The sequence below is a fragment of the Rattus rattus genome, chromosome 9 (assembly GCF_011064425.1).
Source record: "Rattus rattus isolate New Zealand chromosome 9, Rrattus_CSIRO_v1, whole genome shotgun sequence".
In the NCBI taxonomy this organism is placed as follows: domain Eukaryota; kingdom Metazoa; phylum Chordata; class Mammalia; order Rodentia; family Muridae; genus Rattus; species Rattus rattus.
This window is the reverse complement of record NC_046162.1, coordinates 91,408,288-91,425,718: the sequence shown is the minus strand read 5'-3', so window position 1 is coordinate 91,425,718 and position 17,431 is coordinate 91,408,288. Positions and strand designations below refer to the sequence as shown.

Below are 17,431 nucleotides of genomic sequence, written 5' to 3'. Positions count from 1 at the left end.
ATCTGCTGCTCTGAGGAAGTCACTGTTTTCCACAGAGACTGACAAGTGAGTCACAGAATGCTTCCTGGAGTGGAAACAGGCAGTGCACATCAAGGCACCAAACTGTCAGGCCTGAGGTATGGCTCAGCACAGCCCTCACTGAATTTGTAAGGCACTGGGCTCATCCCACAGCAGCACACGAACACCCAAGTAGACTTTAGGCCTACGGTCAACTGACGGAAGTGAAACCGTGAACCAGCATAATCTTAGCTATATATTTTAAAATTAATTTGCATTTATTTGTTGAATGATTGGTTGTATATGTGCATGTGTGCATGCGTGCACACACCACAGCACTCCTGTGTAGGTCAGGGGACAACTTGTGGGAGTCAAGTCTCCCTCATTGTGGGTTCTGGGGATCAAGATCAGGTTGTTAGGCTTGTGCAACCTGCTGAGCCATCTCACTGGCCCTCAACCTGCTTTATTTTAATGAATAGAATTATTAAGATTAACCACACTCATCTTTGTGGGGAAAAGCACTCAGGCAAAGTGGTGTGAGTGGAGTTTCTGCTCTATATCTTTCTAGAATAAAACACTGGGGTTTTCTTTATGCCCAGAGGGGTCTCGTTGTTGTTGTTGTTGTTGTTGTTGTGCTGCTACTACTACTATTATTTGGAGGGGACACAGGGTCCTGCTGTGTAGCCCAGGCTGTCTTAAACTCAAGATTCTCCTGCCTCCACCTCCAAGTGCTAGCACTCCAGGCGTGGGTTGCCACACCCATCTCTGAGGTTGGTCAGTGGTCCCGTGTGGATGCAGAAATGACCCGTCATCTTTGCCTTTCTTTGTCTTCTCCCTGATAACCCTTCCACCCTCTCCAGGGCATCCACAGAAAGCAGCAGGCTGCAGGGACAGAGAGGCCGCACTGCTCCTGCTCACCGGCCCACATAGGCGGCTTACCTGGTAATAATGGCCAGGTGGGGTGGGTTCATGCAGGCCCCCATGAAGAGCACCACATTCTCATGCCGGGTCTGCCGGTAGTTCATCACCTCTTTCTTGAACAGCTTCAGGTGGTCCTGGTTGTGGCCGTCCATCTCCAGCAGCCGAATGGCCACCTCGCCATGCCAACGGCCTCGGTGCACACGGCCCCAACGGCCCTGCCCAATGGGCTCGCCCAGTTCCACTTGTTCAAAGGGGATATCCCACTCTTGCAGGTACACGCTGGTCTGGCTGGCTTTCCGAGAGATGGGGCCCCGCCAGTGCCGACGGGAGCTGGGGAGGTCATCAATCTCGTCCTCATCATCTTCTGCCTCTGACTTGCCAGCCTCAGGCTCCTCAGCCTGAAAGAAGAATGAAGAAGGAGATTGCAGAGCGAGGAGAGTGAGTCTGGGTCTTCTGTTCTAGAGTGCTGGCCAGGTGCTACCACGCCTGCTACCCTGGCCTCCTTCCGGTACTCTCTGAACACACAGCTTCTGATGCCTGTGCTCCCTGCCTCCACTGCACTGCACTGCACTGCACTGCACTGCACTGCACTGCTGAGACCCAGGCTTGGTTCATTTGAAGGTCAAGCCAAAGGCTTTTTTCTCAAAGACAGGGGCTTGTGTAGACCAGGTTAGCTTCCATCTTGCTATGTAGCTGAGGATGACTTTGAACTTCTGGTCCTCCTAACCTCTGCGTCCTCAGGAGCTGGGATTACAGGCGTGCACCACCACACCTGGCTAAGATGAAGACAGGTTCTTGGCACGAATCAGAACCACCTACAAGCTTGAGAGCATAGAGATGCCGACCCCCACCCCAGGCTGACTGACTTAGCTCCCAGGCTAGGGCCCAGGTCTGTGGGTTGGGAGTGAGAACAGGAGAATAGAGAGGTTCGTTCAGTGAACAATAGCTCGTACTTTACATTCTTCTCCGACGTGCATATCTACCCACACCTGCTGTAACACGCTCAGCACCCATGCCCTCCACCCACCCCGAACATCCGAGAGAGAGAGAGAGAGACAGACAGACAGACAGACAGACAGACAGAGACACAGAGATACAGAGAGGCTGCTACCTTGGGTCTCATACATGTTGCTCCTACTCACCTCTGCTTCGGGAACACCCAGCACATCTGTTTTGGGCTGGTCGTCGAGCCTAAGAGTGAAATGGGCTTTGTCAAGGAGATTCTGGGTTGGGCAGGCCCTGGATGAGGCATGTGGATGTTGTGGACTCCAGCATGGGGCTGACTGGAGCGGGTGTGGATGAGTAGTGTGTATTTACCGCCCTGGCCTTCACAGCACATGGTGCAGGGCCCCACACTCCTGCCTGAGCCCTGGCTATCACATCCTTGCTGTGTGAACCTGTATGAATCTAAGCCTCTGGGTGGCTGTACCCTCTGGGAGACTTACTTCACTAACTGAGAACTGAGCGACCAAGTGCTCAAGGGAACCTAATGGAGAGGGGTTCCAGAGACAGGAGTTAAGTTTAGCTGGACTCTGATCATCTACACTCCCACTCAGGGCTCACTGTATGTACTGTATGTACTGGCAAGAGACAATCAATTCCCAGGCTCAGAGGATGAGTCAGCCCCACTCTCCTCACGCTGGCCCAGAACCAGAGGGTCAGAAATTTAGGGGTGGGTTGGGAGGTGGCTGGGGAGGGTTCATACCGCGTACTGTCGGCTGTGCTGGACAACGGGGCTGCCTGAGGACAGGCTGAAATGTCTGTAGGAAACAGAACAGGAACAAAGTGTGAGAGAGCTTTCCTTCATCCCCAAAGACCAGCACACCAGGGACACCCGCTCTCCTGAGCTGTCACTGCTCCTCAGGCCACTTCCACCAGGATCTGACTGCGCTCTGCGAGCTCCACAAACTCAGTCTTTACAGCCTTTAGTCTACATGGCAGCCCCAGGCAGAGGCAGGTGAGTGACTCTGGGGAGACCCCAACAAGTGATACCTGGACCCAGAAGATTCTACAAGCGGCAAAAGCTAACACAACTACCTCTCTAGTCTGTCTGGTAGGAAGCAGGACTGGCTGTCACTTTTTAAAGTAGGGACCCCCCTTTGCCCAGCTAGTGGCAGAGCCAGCAGCTTTATGGCACCTGAAAACACCTGTTATAGCAGCATCTGGTGTAGCTGCTGGTCACCCAATTGGGTGGCTAGTGTCACAGCTCTGGGTAAGAAGACCTGCACCAAGGGGTACCAGAAATAGTTGGTTCTTCCAAAAGTGGAGCCAAAGTACTACACAGAGAGTGGTGGTGGGTCAGCGCTCCCCTCGCAACAAGAGAATCAGGAGCAGAGACAGCTCAATCAGTGACCCCTCTCCTGCCTGGACCCCTAACCCTCAGCTAATCCCCTTCACTGAAAGGTTTTCTCAGTGGAACCAAACTCTGACAGAAGCAAGCTTGTAAACATGTGTCCAACATCCTGGGCAGTGCGTGCGTGCGTGTGTGTGTGTGTGTGTGTGTGTGTGTGTGTGTGTGTGATTGTGTTGGTCCATGAGCCTCAAAAACATCTACAGCCTCTCCAGCCACTGCCATATGACCTCTAGACCACCAGGCCAGCATGCTCAGAATGTTTCAGAAACCACACATGCCTCAGATGAGGTGTAGGAAGTGGGGGGTGTGGGCGAATGTCTGGAAGTCTCACACTTGCCCTCAGAAGTTAAGAGTGCATTGTGCAGTCTGTTCCTACCTGTCCCTGTTACAATCAGTACATGGGCCCTACCCCAACCTGCAGGACAAAACAGGCCATTCGGGAAGAAGTGCTGTGGTTCCTCAGTTAGGGGAGGGGGACAATGCATACATACCCTAGAGCTGGTAACTAGAAAGGCTCATGGGAGGTAGGGGATTGAACAAAAGTGGGCGATGCCCCAAGCCCTGACAGCCTACTATCACACCTGAGTAGCGGTACAAGGATAAGAGTTGCCAAATGCTCCAGCTCAGTTCCTGAATGGAGTTGATCTGGGAGACAGAAAGGCCTGGAATAATTAAAAATACTGGGGCTTCCAGTCTTAGCACATCAGAGAAAAGACAGTTGTCTAAAGTACATCAGCCCACTGTGCTGAGTACTTCCAGCAGGAGGAGAAAAGCGCTGATCTTATACAGCCTGAAGGGGAAGGAGTGTGGTCAAGTGCAGAGATGTGCAAAAACTGTTTTTGGTAGAAGGGAATCCATGCCTTATTGAATGAAAGTTTTTCCTTCAAACTTTCTGCAGCGAGGAGGTAGTTCCAGCGACAACCAGCAGGCGGCACTGTGTGTTAAGGCTGGAAAAGGCAAAGCCAGCTGACAGACGACAATGCTTGCAAGAAAGACTTTCCCAAATTGGCTCTCCCTTGTTCATGAGCAGCTCCCCTGCCTCATTCTGTAAACGTGTGAGTTCTGCTTCCTTATCCGGCTCTGACACTTCCTAGCAGTGTGACCCTGAACCAGTTCCCTGTACTTCCTGTAAGCTAGGCAGGACGGACTCCAGGGTCTCATCCAGCCCACATAAGGGTCCACACCTCCAGGACTCCTCGCCCCCTGGTCCAGCTGCAGTGGACTGGAGCGAGGGCGTGGGGGGAAGGCAGCAGGCGGGATGGACAGAGGGTCACAGCGAGGGGCAGTTAGTGGACCCATGCAGAAGACTCACCTGGGAAGATAAACTGCTGTCTATGATGAATGAAGTAGGCAGCTTTAAACAGAAGAGGAGGTGAGTCACACAGTGCACAGGCAGCGCGGGAGGAGGGGTGCGAGGACTTGGGGGGAGCAGGCACTGGTTATTGGCTTAGGCAGCTCTGCCCCAGGGGCTCTGGTGAGAAGAGGTGGAGCCATCCAGGAAAGAGACCCAGACTAGGAGAGAATCAGGGCGTGGCCAGCCCAGGATTGGGGCAGCAGACCAGCTCAGTGGTTCCCTTGCTGCACAGCCCTGGCTAGTGCACACCGGGAAAAGCTTGGACCAGGTTTGTTCTAGAAAAATGTCCTTGAACCAAGAGGCTATGGAAGAGCAGGGAGAACGGTGGCTTTGACAAGGTTCAATGGTGTGTGCCTCTTTCCCTTCAGTCTGGCCCCACCCGGAAGCAACTTAGCCTCGCTGCCTGAGTTCTGGATCGGTCTAAGGGCTAATTCCAGACTGAGACCACTACATACCGCTTGTTTTGAGATTTTTGCTATTTTGCTTGGGCTGGCTTCAAACACATGGGCTCCATTCTTCTGCCTTAGCCTTGCAAGAAGTTGGAACTCTAGGTGAGGTCTAACCTCGGCTCTCCGCTGAGGCCTGGGACCTGAGGAGGCAGTTAGCCCCTTGGTGCCTTACTGCAAATGGGGGAATACATGAATTTGCCCAGACTTTCCTGTGTGGGATCCTGGACAACACAGGACAGTCAGGTGGTGGGAGGGGTTCAAGTCCTTCCTAGCCCCCTAGGGATTTGTGCACTAAGATCATGGAGAGGGTGACACTTCTGTGCAGGGGACAATGGGAACCCATCTCCTTCATGGGTCATCTGTGTACGAGGAGAGGGTCCAATCAATATAATTAAAAGGACATTTTCTGTGTTCCTTGCTTTTCAAACTGGCCCTTCTTAGGAAAACCCAAACTAGATGGTTTAGCAAAGGGGACTTTTTCAGAGGATAAAGGCAGAACAAACAGGAAAGGAGGCTAATCCAGGGGCTGTGGCTCAACCAGAGGAGGGGTGGTATGCAGGGCACAGACTTCACTGTTAGGAGCACTTCAGCCACATGCATATTAAGTGAGGCACAAGAACAAGGGACAGAAGAGTCCTACCCCTCACCACCCCAAAGAGAAGTTCCAAAGTCCCCAGTGGGCCCAGAGGCTGCTTGGCCAGCTGCTGGCTGTGCATAAGGTCAGCGTGGGTCTCCTTAGCCAGGTGAAGGGTTAAGAGTATGGTGGCACTCTGCCTTTCTGGGCTTAGGTCTCCAGGGACCAGTGATAGGGCACTGATCTGGACACCGTGGGTTATAACAAACAGGAGCACCACTGTGTAGTTTTCCCTCTAGGACTAAAGACCTAGGCCTGACGTCTCTTGTCAAGGATGCCAGGGTGACAGCTAAGTGCCATGTAGGTAAGTGGGCCTTGTCCGGCACCCTGGAGACAGGGCAGCCCAGTGTGGCTGACAAGAACTGATGGCAAAGCAGGATACAATCCTGGCCTCCTCCCACGGTTCCGGGCACCCTGGGCACCATCTGAGGGCAGTTGGGCTCAGCTCTGTACCTCCAGAGGCACCCCAGGGCCCAGTATCTTCACCTGCTCAGTGGAGACCACCTTATTTTAACCCCCTATGGTCTCTGGGTGGCACAGGAAGGAATGTGAGGTCTTCTTTGAGGAGCTACTCCCAGTCACAGAACTTGGTACGCAACAGAGGCGCAATGTTCTGTTGTAGGTTTCTTGTTATCGTGTCACTCCCAAGCTTAGACAGCAGCTTGAGAGAGGATGGTGCTGGGCAGAAGCTACCCCAAGCACAGGCAGGCAGCCTGGGTCACCCCAAGAACCCAGGCTCTGTGTTAGACAGACGGGTGTGGCTCTGTGTACAATGCAGGGCCAACCGCTTCTCCCCTTCCTTAACCCCAGCATCCTCATCTGTACGAAGGCCATCAATCCCACACTCAGCAGATGCTCTATAGATTCAGCTCTCAGGGGAGATGTGGAGAGGTCTGAAGGTATCCCTAAGGTCCCAGAAAAGCCCAGAGGGGTGATACCTGGGAAGTTGAACCTGCTGTCCCGCTGGCCAGGTGATGGGTTGGGGGGTGTGGTGGCACTGGAGGGGTTAGATGAGGTCAGGAAAGGCGCCGGCGATGACGGTGTGGAGGACGTGGTGGAGGATGGGTTGCTGCTGGAGTCCAGGTTCATGGCTGGAGGGTGCTCCTGCAGGACCAGAGATGCTGGGATGAGCAAGGCTACAAGCTCAGCGGCTGCCACCTGCTGGAGTCCTCCTTCCACCTCCCACCCCCATCTCCAGGGTAGAGGTTAGGACAGGAGATCCTTGGGGGCCCACTCTGAGGCCCCAAGATTATCTGGGACTAATATATGATGGAAAGACACTTAGAGACCCTCCCCTAAATGATCCCTGCCCATCTTTCTTACTGCAGTTCCTTCTCCCTAGGAGCCCATCTGAGCCCTGCCTGAACTATATGCTTTCTCTTCATCCTTCCGCAGCCCCCAGCATTTCTGCACCTCGGCACCTTAACCTAGTCCACTGCAGACAGCAGAGGATGGTTTGCTGATGACCATCTCTCCTGCCCCAGCACCCTCCTGGCTTTGAGCTGGGTGCCTTCTTAATGAACTGAATTCATACTCTGACCGACATGTGCTTCTGCTATGTGCCAGACCCTCGGCGGGGAGCAGAGATAGCACAGGGTCTGTGGTTTTGTGATCCTGTCCTAGTGTAAGGACACTCAGAAAACCCCACAAAACTCTACAAGAGGCAATAGCGTGGGCCAGTGTTGTCCGCCATCTTGAAGAGTTAAGAATTCCAGAGCTGGGGACTGGCGATGTGGCTTCGTTGGTGTGACTGACACTTGCCCCCAGATCTGGTTCTGATATCAGCCATGCATATAAACTGGGCATAGCACTACAGGAGGAAGTTGAGGCAGGAGGCTCAGAAGTTTAAAGTCAGCCTTGGCTATAAAGTGAGTTTCAGACCAGCCTGGGATACGTGAGACCTTGTCTCAAAAAAAAAGGAAAAAAAAAAAAAAAAAAAAAAAAAAGATCCAGAGCTAGAAGGAAATTTCACGGAAAGACTCCAGGAACTGATCCCAGGGCGAACCTGGTTCACACCTGTTGTGACTTATTAATGCCATTTCTTTTGCCAGCAGCATAGTCACCTAAATTAGATCAGGCTAGCCAGAGCTTGCCAGCGCATGGCTTGGTGGCTAGGGAGAAATATTGGGTGCTGCAGAAGGATAAGGAGGAACCATGTGGTTCCAGGCAAGGTTTAGATGGGCTTGCTTGTTGGGATGCCTTAGGCCACAGCAGGGATGGTACTGCAGCTCACCGCAGGACGGGCCCACAACACCACAGCTTCAATTCCTGTCAGCCCCCTCTTGCAACAATGTGGGTGGCGGGCTCAAGCCTTGGGCAGGCATGGTTTCTAGTCAGAATGAAATTGTTTCTGGATTTTAATGACACCTGAGTGTCGTATGTATATATACATGTGAACACATGTGTCTTCATGTATCTGGAGGGCAGAGACCGAGACACTCTCTCTTCGCTTTCTACCTTGTTTTCTGAGGTGCCCTCACTGAGTAGGGTGCACACTGATGTGGCCAGACTGGCTGATTAGCAAGGATCTTCCTATCTCCACTTGATTGGTGCTTAGGACCACAGGTGCACTGCCACGCCTGGCCTCCTGTTCCACCTTTGTTCCTTTCTTTTAAAAACAGGGTCTCCCTGTATAGTCCTGGCTGGCTTGGGACTTGCTATGTAGATCAGGCTGGCCGTGAGCTCACAGGGATCTGCCTGCCTTAGCCTCCTGGGTGCTGGGATTAAGGATTTTAGGACTCTCATGAATGGCTTTGTAGGCGGTGCTGGCCATCAGAATCCAGGTCCCCATACTTACATAGCAACCGCTTTATGAACTGAGCCATCTCTCCAACCCCAGTGACGTTATTTTATCAATTACCTTCTACCTGTGGGAGGTGATTTTTCTAACTATAACAATGGTGAAAAACCGGGGCTTTCCTGGTTATGATGATGGGGAGTTGCACACCAGTGGATTCCAGTCAGTAAACATGAGTCTCGGCTGTGCCCAAGAGGACAGAGCTGGGTAGATGGTTTGCAGCAGTAAGTCAGGATGGTCTCAGGGAACCTCAGAGCCAGGGGTTGCAGCCCACAAAGGAGGTCAGTGTGGCAGGAACTGGGGAGGAAGCCCAGGCTTAGCTCTTCTTCCTTCAACCTCATAAGACAGAACTAGGTCTGAAGCAGGCTGACTGGGAGTCCCAACAGGGTTCTATCACTTCTTAGCTGGGTGACTCTGGGCAACTTCCTTGACCTCTCTGAGCTTTCATTTCCTTAGCCACACAGTAGATACATCATCACCTTTGTCAGGGGTTACTGTGTGCATCTGTAGTAAAACGAAGGCCAAGTATGCTGTATATAGCAAGTGTCTAATATTTGCTCAAATCTTTTGTAGACCTGCTATCTTGGACCAAACAATGCGTGGGATCCTGCTTTGAGACTTAACCAGGCCAAAGGGCCCAAGAGGGGTTCAGGGATACTCTGGGTAAGGGAGACTACTGGTCTGGCCCAATGCCAGTATTTCCTAAACAGAAAGAAACTTCTTAGACCAAACAGGGCCAAACCACAAATAACAAGTTTCTCTCTTGCAAGACTTAAAGGCTGGGGTGTGCGATGTACCCCAAAACCACAGAACTGAAGTTGGCCTTGCTGGCCAGGATGGCTGCCCCAACATGGCACCGACTAAACAACACACTATTCTTTCCACTCCCATTCCAAGGTTCTAAACCTACATGTCGTCGTCCCCCCAGCCCCCATAAGCTGCAACAGGCCTGAGCAGGAGTACCAGCATGTGGGCTACAGAGCAGGCTACGTGGCCTTGGACATACTTGTGACCTCAGCTAGTGTCCCCCACAGACTAGGCAGTAACAGCCACACTACAGGCTACTCATGTACCCAGTAATCCACACAAATGCTTCCGACTGTCTAGCATATCCAGGAGACAATGTAGATGCCAGAAATATGAAGGAGGGGACAGCACTGCCTAGATCTCTGGGGACATCTGTGCCCAAAGAGATGGGGTAAGGAAGGGGAAGTGGCTAAAGAATGAATAAGAGATTAACAGGACAGATTTACCCACCCCTCTCCCCAGTGGCCCCAACCCAGTGGCCATGCATGAGGCACTGTTACTCTCATTCCATACCATCCATGCATGAGGCTCAGAGAGGTCTAGTCACTCATCCAAGGTCACAGAAACACAAAAGGGGACAGTGAAAACTCACAGCCAAGTGTCTGTGTCCCCCTAAAAGTCAGTGTTGAAACCGAGTCCCCGGTAGGTACTAGTGTTAGTGGGTAGAGTCTGTGGGGCTGCTCAGACCATCAGGATGGGGTCTTCATAAACAGGGTCACTGCGCGTATCAAGGAGGCCGGGGGGAACTTGCTGGGCTCTTCCATTATGTGATGGCACAGTGAAAGCATGAGGAATGGGCTCTGGGGGAGCCTGGGAATCAGTGTCTACATCTGTAACAGGGAACATTCAAGGACATTCCTTGTCCTCAAGGAGCACAAGGTAGGTGCTCAGGATACGCTGGCTCACAGATGTGGGGCAGGGTGGAGGGGGCGGGGCATGCGACATAGGCACACAACTCCAATATGGACAGAACCTTATCTGCTACAAGGCTAAGCCAGGACCCCTGGAGGGCCTCACCCTGCCTGTGCCACAGATCTTGGACTGTAGCATGGTGTCCCACTTCTGCACTGAGCCTGATGGGGGGGGTGCTTGTGGAGGGGTAGCCAAGGCTGGGGGTGGCAGTGCTCCCACGGGGGACTGCCAGCTTACCTTCTTGGTTAGGGCCTTGGGCAGGGTTCCAAAATGGGGCTCTGCCGCTCGGTCCACTGGGTTGTTGATATCTGAGGGGACAGACTCTGTCCTCCGAAGCCTGGCTACTGTTTGGAAAGGAGGGAATCCGTTAGGAACAGATGCCAGAGGATGGACCCTGGCTCCTGGGTGTGGGAAAGGGGGGCACTCACGTGGGAGGAAGGATATCCTGCAGGCGGGGGCTTCCTTTGTGCACTTATTATGACACTTTAACCTGCAAAGGAGGCAGAGTCAGCGCTCCAACAGCTGCCCCAGCATCGCCCAGACAACTGCCATGGCCCCAGTTTCCCCAAAGCTCTCAACAAGTGTTATCACCAAGGTGTGAGGCACCCTGCATGCTGTAGCCAGTGTTTGTGTCCCCATGAATACTTCCCCTGCTTTTAAAAAATGATTTTTATTTTATATACATTGATGTTTTCTGTCTGTGTGGGGATGTCAGATCCCCTGGAACTGTAGTTACAGACAGTTGTGAGCCACCATGTAGATGTGGGAATTAAACCCAGATCCTCTGGAAGAGCAGTCAGTGCTCTTAACCACTGAGTCATCTCTCCAGCCCCTCTCTCCCTTGCTTTTAAAGGGGGAACTTCCTCCGCTTGAGCAAGCTGGGAGCAAATCTGATCTTAAAGAATCGTTCTTTAGACCAAGGACCCTGGCCACTCATTCAGACACTGGCCACACAGTCTGATGGGCAGTCCCCAGCCAGGAACAAAAAGAGCTGGGCTCTCCTTTGGGTCTAGCCAGCCTGTCCCACAGGTCTCAGTGTTCCCGCTAATGAAATGGGCTTCAAGGCTGCTCTACCACTACAAGTGTAGGATTCACAGTGTGGGGTTCAGGGGCCACCGTGTGCTGGCCACATCATGATGGGAGCCGAGGGTCTCTTTTATAACCAAATGACCAGGAGCTTCTCAGAGGCTAGGGACAGTCACCAGCACACAACTAGTCAGGCTGACCTTCAAGAGACTATTGCCTCAGTCTTGACAACAGCGGAGAGGCTGTCACTCATGGCAGCTCAGATAATGGGGGTTGGGGGGCAGCATGTCTGAATGATAAATACAAAGCCCAAGAAGGGCAAGTGCCTTGTTCCACATCATACAGCAACATCAGGACAAGGGCCGGCTCGGAACTGAGACTCCAGGACACCCTCTGTAAGGTGTGTGGGCAACCAGACAGCAGATGACAGACTCCTGGCCTCACTGTTCCTATTCACGTCCCTTCCCACTGGGAGCCATATGCTATGACACAGCAAAGCTGGGGTTGGAATCAAACCTCCATCTCCCCTCACTATCCCCAGTCATAAGGCGACTCTGCTTCTGCCGCCGCCTGTCAGGCAGCCTGTCTCTTCAGAACTCCTTCTGATCCCAGGAGTCCTCAATTCCTTCCTTGCCTTTGACCTTTGTCCTCGCTCTACCCAGAGAAGGTTCTAATGGATCTCCTCTTCCTCCTTCAAAACCCACTTCAAACGGTTCTGTCTTCCAAGAGTGTCTCACTTAACCTCCTAAGGAGTCGTGAGCACCTGGCATGCCCAGTGGCACTGTGACCAGCTGGTTAGAGGAAGTCCTTCTCCGATGTGACAGGAGGCCAAGAATGAAGTAATGGGGCTGTTATAATGGACAAGTGTCTGCTCTCTCCCCTCTGCCCATCACCTGCAATGCTTGCACTTCACGCCGAACATCATGCTCTTCTGGCACACATTGCAGACCTGCGACAACCATGACTTTGTGGAGAACCTGCAGGGGGCACAAACATACATGGGGATTAGAGCCTGGCCTCTGGACAGGTTCCGTGTAAAGGGAGTCTTGGCCTGATCCCTGAACCCTAGGAGTTCTGTACTTGGGGGTCACAGCTTCCTCCCTAGACATTTGGATTTCCCAGCTGCTGTCAATATCTTAAAGTTTGTGTGGTGTACATGCCCTTGGATCCAGCAATTCTATTCCTTGCTATTTTTTCAACATGCTAGTCCTGAGGGCGAGATGTCAGTGACATATAGGCACAGAGCTGCTGCAGCCATGTAAGGCTGGAAAACCATGCCCACCAGCAGGTGACCACAGTGCTGTCCCTCCACGCAGAGGAGGACATGTAGCTAGAAGACAGGAGCTAGTTCCACACACATGAGCAACCACTACCAAATCTCACTACAAGGTGACAAAATGAAGTCCAATAGGACAGGACGCCATTGCTGATGGTCAAGCACAGGAAAAATTCATCTGTGACAGCAGGCTCAGAGAGAAATGGCAGGCGGCAGCAAGATCAACTGGGAAAAGCCAAAGATGACTATCAGGGTGCCGGAATGTTCTTTATCTTCATCTGCGTCTATACAGGGGACAGCTACAAACTCGTGTTTTGCTTTCCGTAAATCACATGGATTTAAGGGGGGCGGGTATGAAGCTGTAAGATGTGCAGTTTTGTTGAAGCAGAACATAAATACACATTCGCCTGTATAAATCATCCCTAAATGGATACAGGGCCTGTCTGCAGGCACACTAAGCAGCCAGGGGCAAGAGGGTGAAGGATTTTCACTCTTCCCTTAGAAACCTCTTGAATTCCGAGCATATGTATTTTCAGTCTAAATATTTACCCAAACGAAAACAAACCAGAAGACAGACTGGAAGGAGAAATGGGATTGAAGGGGAGCGGCGTCCACCAGCACAAAAGCACAAAGCCAGCCCAGGGAAGCGCAGACAACCCTTTCATTTTCAGGGGAACACTGTAACACAGCAGAATGACTAGCACCTTTGTGCCTGTGTAACATGCCCACAAATCTCACTTGAGGATTACAGCCACCTCCAAGAGTTAGGTGGGTCCAGGAATCTGGAAAAACCAACTCAGAGAGGTGGGTGGTGGTCTATCCTAGCTGTGTGTGTCCCAGATCCTCCTCCCTAAGATAGTGGCTGAGGGATCCTGACATGGACAAGACTCCACTAAGGGCTGTACATAAGGGCTCAGGCTCTGTCCCTGTGACAGTGACCTCAGATGCACTGTTCAACCCTGGGGAATTAGAACTTCCCCTTGAGTGAAAACTTGAGGCCAGCATCGGCACAGCTGGAAAATAGCCCATAGTTCCCATGGAAACCATAGGCCCTGGCAAATTGCAATGCCCTTGAGCCCCTGACAGTGTTCCCTGTTATGATTACAACAGACTTTAGTAGGGACAACCAGAGCATGGGCAACCCAAGGCACTGTCCTGCAAGCCATCCAGAATCCTGTGGCTAACATAGTACAGTCTCACAAGCATTGAGGCCAGACCTCTGGATGGTCCTCACCCCAGGTCTCCAGGAGCCTTCTTTTAAAGCATCAACCTCTGGGATTGTTAAAATCCAGATTGTTGCTGGCTGTGATGGTGTACATCTTTAATTCCAGCAGTTGTGAGGCAGAGGCAGGAGGAATTCTGTGAGTCTGAGGCCAGTCTGTCTACATAGTAAGTCCAGGCCAGCAAGGGGTTCACAGTGAAAACCTGTCTCAAAAATAAAATAAAATAAAATAAATCCAGATGGCCAGTCACAAAGGCATATGGGCAGCATTTAGGAACAAGAATTTTCAACACGCTCCACAGAGGACCCCCTAATGGCATGAGGTGAATGTGGAAAAGCTTGTGGCTTCTTCCCATGACTGTGGTTCCATTTCTCTTGAAGAGGGAGAGTGTTTTCCCTAAGCAGGATGAGAACAAGACTCAAGTGGGGACCACAAAGCCCAAAAGGTACCTGGTTCAATAATTCAAGAGTTCAAAGTAGGTGCAAGCTTTGTTATAGAACAAGTAGATAGGCCAGGGACAAAGAGCAACCAAGACAGACCCAACAGTGCTACGTGAAGCCCAGGTCAGCTCTGTACTTGCCCACAACTGAACTTACCTGTGTGTCACTGGGAGCCCGATGTCCCTTCGTACCAGCTGTGGGGATCCATGAGGAAGTTCTGTGGGGGAGAGAAGCCAAGTTGGGTGATCTGGGGAGGCTCTGTAGAGCTGCCTCCTGCCTTTGAGCTTCTAGCTCAAAGACCACAGGCTAGATAGGGTATGATGCTGTGTTTCATAGCACAGAAATGCTTCACTAAATCAATACCCATCACACAGAGATTGGCTAGACCCAGCTAGAGCAGGAGGACCAGCTGGAGTAGGTGGTCACCCTCATACTGGGTTGCTCTCTGGCATGTGTCACTGTCCAGCTTTTCAGGCCGCACACTTGCTACATTTGGTGGGTCTGCTTTGGTGGGAGGCAGCAGGAGGGCAAAGCTGAGAGACTTTCATGTGCATGCCAGCCTCCAGCCTCCTGCCCCCCCTTTCATGGGCATTCCCCTTTAGGACTCAATTCTGGTTAAACTGTTAGAAACTTGACCTCGGTGGAGGGTGTAGGGCTGGTTAGCCACACAACTCCACCTGTGCCTTTCCAGCTAACAGTACTCTGGGGATAGTCCTTGCTGATCACAGAAGAGTAAGGAGAAGGAGTGGCTCTTCCAGGCCATCCCTTGAGCCTGTAGGGATACCCCTCTGCCTCTTTCTCTGCTGAGGAGGACCACAGGCTTGGAGGGTCCCCTCTGCTTACCTTATTCAGGTCCCCTGGAAGCCCCCTCTCCTAAGATGGGTCTCTCTAAGAGCAGACATACTAGTGTTTATGGCAAAGCCAGCTTTGCAGTAGAACAGCAACTAGCTGGACACTGTCTATTACCTACAGCCTAAATGACCGACTTATGTGTACCCTATTTTTCTGAGCCCAAAGAAGATTCAGGGACCTAGAACACCCCAGGGTCGATTGGTAGACTACTGTAGGCTTTTTGTTTGGTAGACAGGGTCTGGACTTTTATCCAATGTATCTAAGGGCTATATACCCCTGAGCACAGTGCTCAGGTGACAAATGTCCCCTGGGTCAGCACCCAACCCCCAAGGGCAGCTACTATCCCTCTCTCCTAATGTTCCTTCATGCAGCTGGTACTCACGGCATGCTGACTCACCACAGACTCAACAGTACAAGGAGGACCCGGGCCCCACACCAAGGAAAGAATTGTGATCGTGACACAAGGGTCTCTGCCACCCTCCTGATGATTGGGAACCCACAACTCTATCATCAGCAGCTCTCTGGCACACCCTCCATGAGGCTGTCTGCCCCTCAACTTCCTCCTACAGCCAACCCACTCCAGTCTGCGGCCAAGGCTGTCAAAAGACAGCACTCTAAGAGGTGTGAACTGGCAGCTACAAGAGAAACAGTAGCAAAGTGAGAGGCCAGCCTTATCAAGCTCAGGGCCTGACCTCCAATTTGTTATGTTGGCCACAAGGATACAACCTTTTGTGCCAGCATGGCTCTGGATTCAGATGGAACGAACATTACAGGTAGCCCTTCTCCACCACAGCCACCAGAGAATGAGTAGTGATGGTCAGGGATATCCTAGAGTTGGAGATGCAAGCTTTGGTAATGGCCCTAGAGAGAGAAGTACGGGTACCTTCTCCTCCTTCCGTGCCTTCCTGGGATGATGCAAGAGCTCCTGCCTGCCAGGTCCTGCCTGCCCTTCCTTCCTGAGCCTCACCCCAGACGCTGTTACCATCTAGCTAGAAGAAAAACAAATCACTACTTCACTGAGAAAACCCTAGCCATTCCTGTGTCACTTGGACCACCCAAAACAGAATCAGGAGGCCCAGCTCACCCCTCTGCTGGGAGTCACAGGACCCCACGGTTTGAGTGTGTATGGATCCTGAGGCCAGTTGGAGATAGAAGGGAGGAAGAGGGAGGGGTCCAGGGTTGCCTGGGCCTCCTCCTTTTCTTCAAGGACTTGTATTCTCAGGTTTGGAGCTGTCTCTAGGAATTCCTGTCTCCTAGAGAGGGGAGTCCCGAGCCATCAGCAGGGATCCAGCTGGATGACATCCCCCACCCAGAGCATAGCACAGCTTCCTGAGCCAGCTCAGAAGGCAAGAACAGGCACAGGGGTCACTGCATCGATGGCAAGGTGGAGACAGGCTTGGTATGGGGCTCATGGGGGACACTTTCAAAGTCTCTACTTCCCAGGGGCTGGGCCTGTCATGTTAAGGCCAGCTGTCTCTGAGCTATTTCACGAAGTGGTTGCCAACATTTTTGCTTCTGGACTACGGAACAGCCAACAGTGCTAAGGTGCGGTCAGAGAAATCCACCTCGGACGGGGACATCGACTTGACCATGATTCCCGGTGGCAGAAGGGATGAAAATGAATTGTTCTTACCAAACCTGGAGAGACAAAAAGGAGAGCAAGGGGTCATGTCACCGTATTGGCTCAGCCTGTGCTTGGAAAGGTACCTGTTAGAGCAGGTCAGAGCTGAGACAACGGACAGAGACCTAGCCCTGGGTAGCCTTGCAAGCCACCCAACATAGCAGATTCACCCCATTTTTACCACTGAGAAAATAGGGTCTTCTTAGGTCATGCAGCCCATGGGGATGAGTGCCCAAGGTCCAGGAAGAAGGGGATGGATTACTCTGTTAAAGAGGCAGGGATTTGGGTTGGAGGGGGAATGAGGACTTTCTGTTGCCTTTGGAGCTCTCCAGGGAGTCCTTGTCAGGGCTGAAGCAGGTGGCTGGGTTTGAGGGGAATGAACTCAGAATCCCAAGGTCTGGTCTGAGGCTCTGTTCTGTACTTGAACATGGGGCTAAAACAATGCCTACTGCTCTTCTCAGGAGAGACTGAGAAACAAGGCATTGGCTGCAGGCCACTGCAAGGCTCTCTTTGGTGGACCAGTGACCTTGAGGCAATTGTCCTGAATTCTACAGTCACATCTATGGGTACCCAGGCTGGGTAGCACAGATGGACAGGGAGGGGGCAGCACAGGCATCTTCTGAGTTTCTGTTTCATGATGCAAAATCACCTTAGCCACCCAGGGTCTGACACATAATGGACTCGACACTGGCTTCATGCCAGCAGAAAACCAAGAGGGACACTAAGGCCCTCAGAACCCTCTAGCAGAGGATACCATGTCAAAGAGCCA

The 17,431-nt window shown here is 52.1% G+C and overlaps 1 protein-coding gene across 3 annotated transcripts in view; it reads right to left on the bottom strand.

Moving 5' to 3' along the window:
• Ksr1 (kinase suppressor of ras 1) overlaps nucleotides 1-17,431 on the bottom strand; it is a 131,998-nt gene that overhangs the window by 8,806 nt on the left and 105,761 nt on the right. For 2 of the 3 annotated variants that reach the window (XM_032911858.1, XM_032911856.1), the window contains exons 5-13: nucleotides 16,675-16,679; nucleotides 14,346-14,406; nucleotides 12,144-12,227; nucleotides 10,653-10,714; nucleotides 10,462-10,568; nucleotides 6,647-6,812; nucleotides 2,624-2,678; nucleotides 2,061-2,109; nucleotides 937-1,316 (exon numbers count right to left, since the gene is read on the bottom strand). In XM_032911858.1, coding sequence (XP_032767749.1) covers nucleotides 937-1,316; nucleotides 2,061-2,109; nucleotides 2,624-2,678; nucleotides 6,647-6,812; nucleotides 10,462-10,568; nucleotides 10,653-10,714; nucleotides 12,144-12,227; nucleotides 14,346-14,406; nucleotides 16,675-16,679 — 969 coding nt within the window. Of the gene's footprint in view, nucleotides 1-936; nucleotides 1,317-2,060; nucleotides 2,110-2,623; nucleotides 2,681-4,141; nucleotides 4,206-4,583; nucleotides 4,626-6,646; nucleotides 6,813-10,461; nucleotides 10,569-10,652; nucleotides 10,715-12,143; nucleotides 12,228-14,345; nucleotides 14,407-16,674; nucleotides 16,680-17,431 lie in introns of all 3 variants that reach the window. The other variant, XM_032911857.1, reaches the window with a different exon arrangement.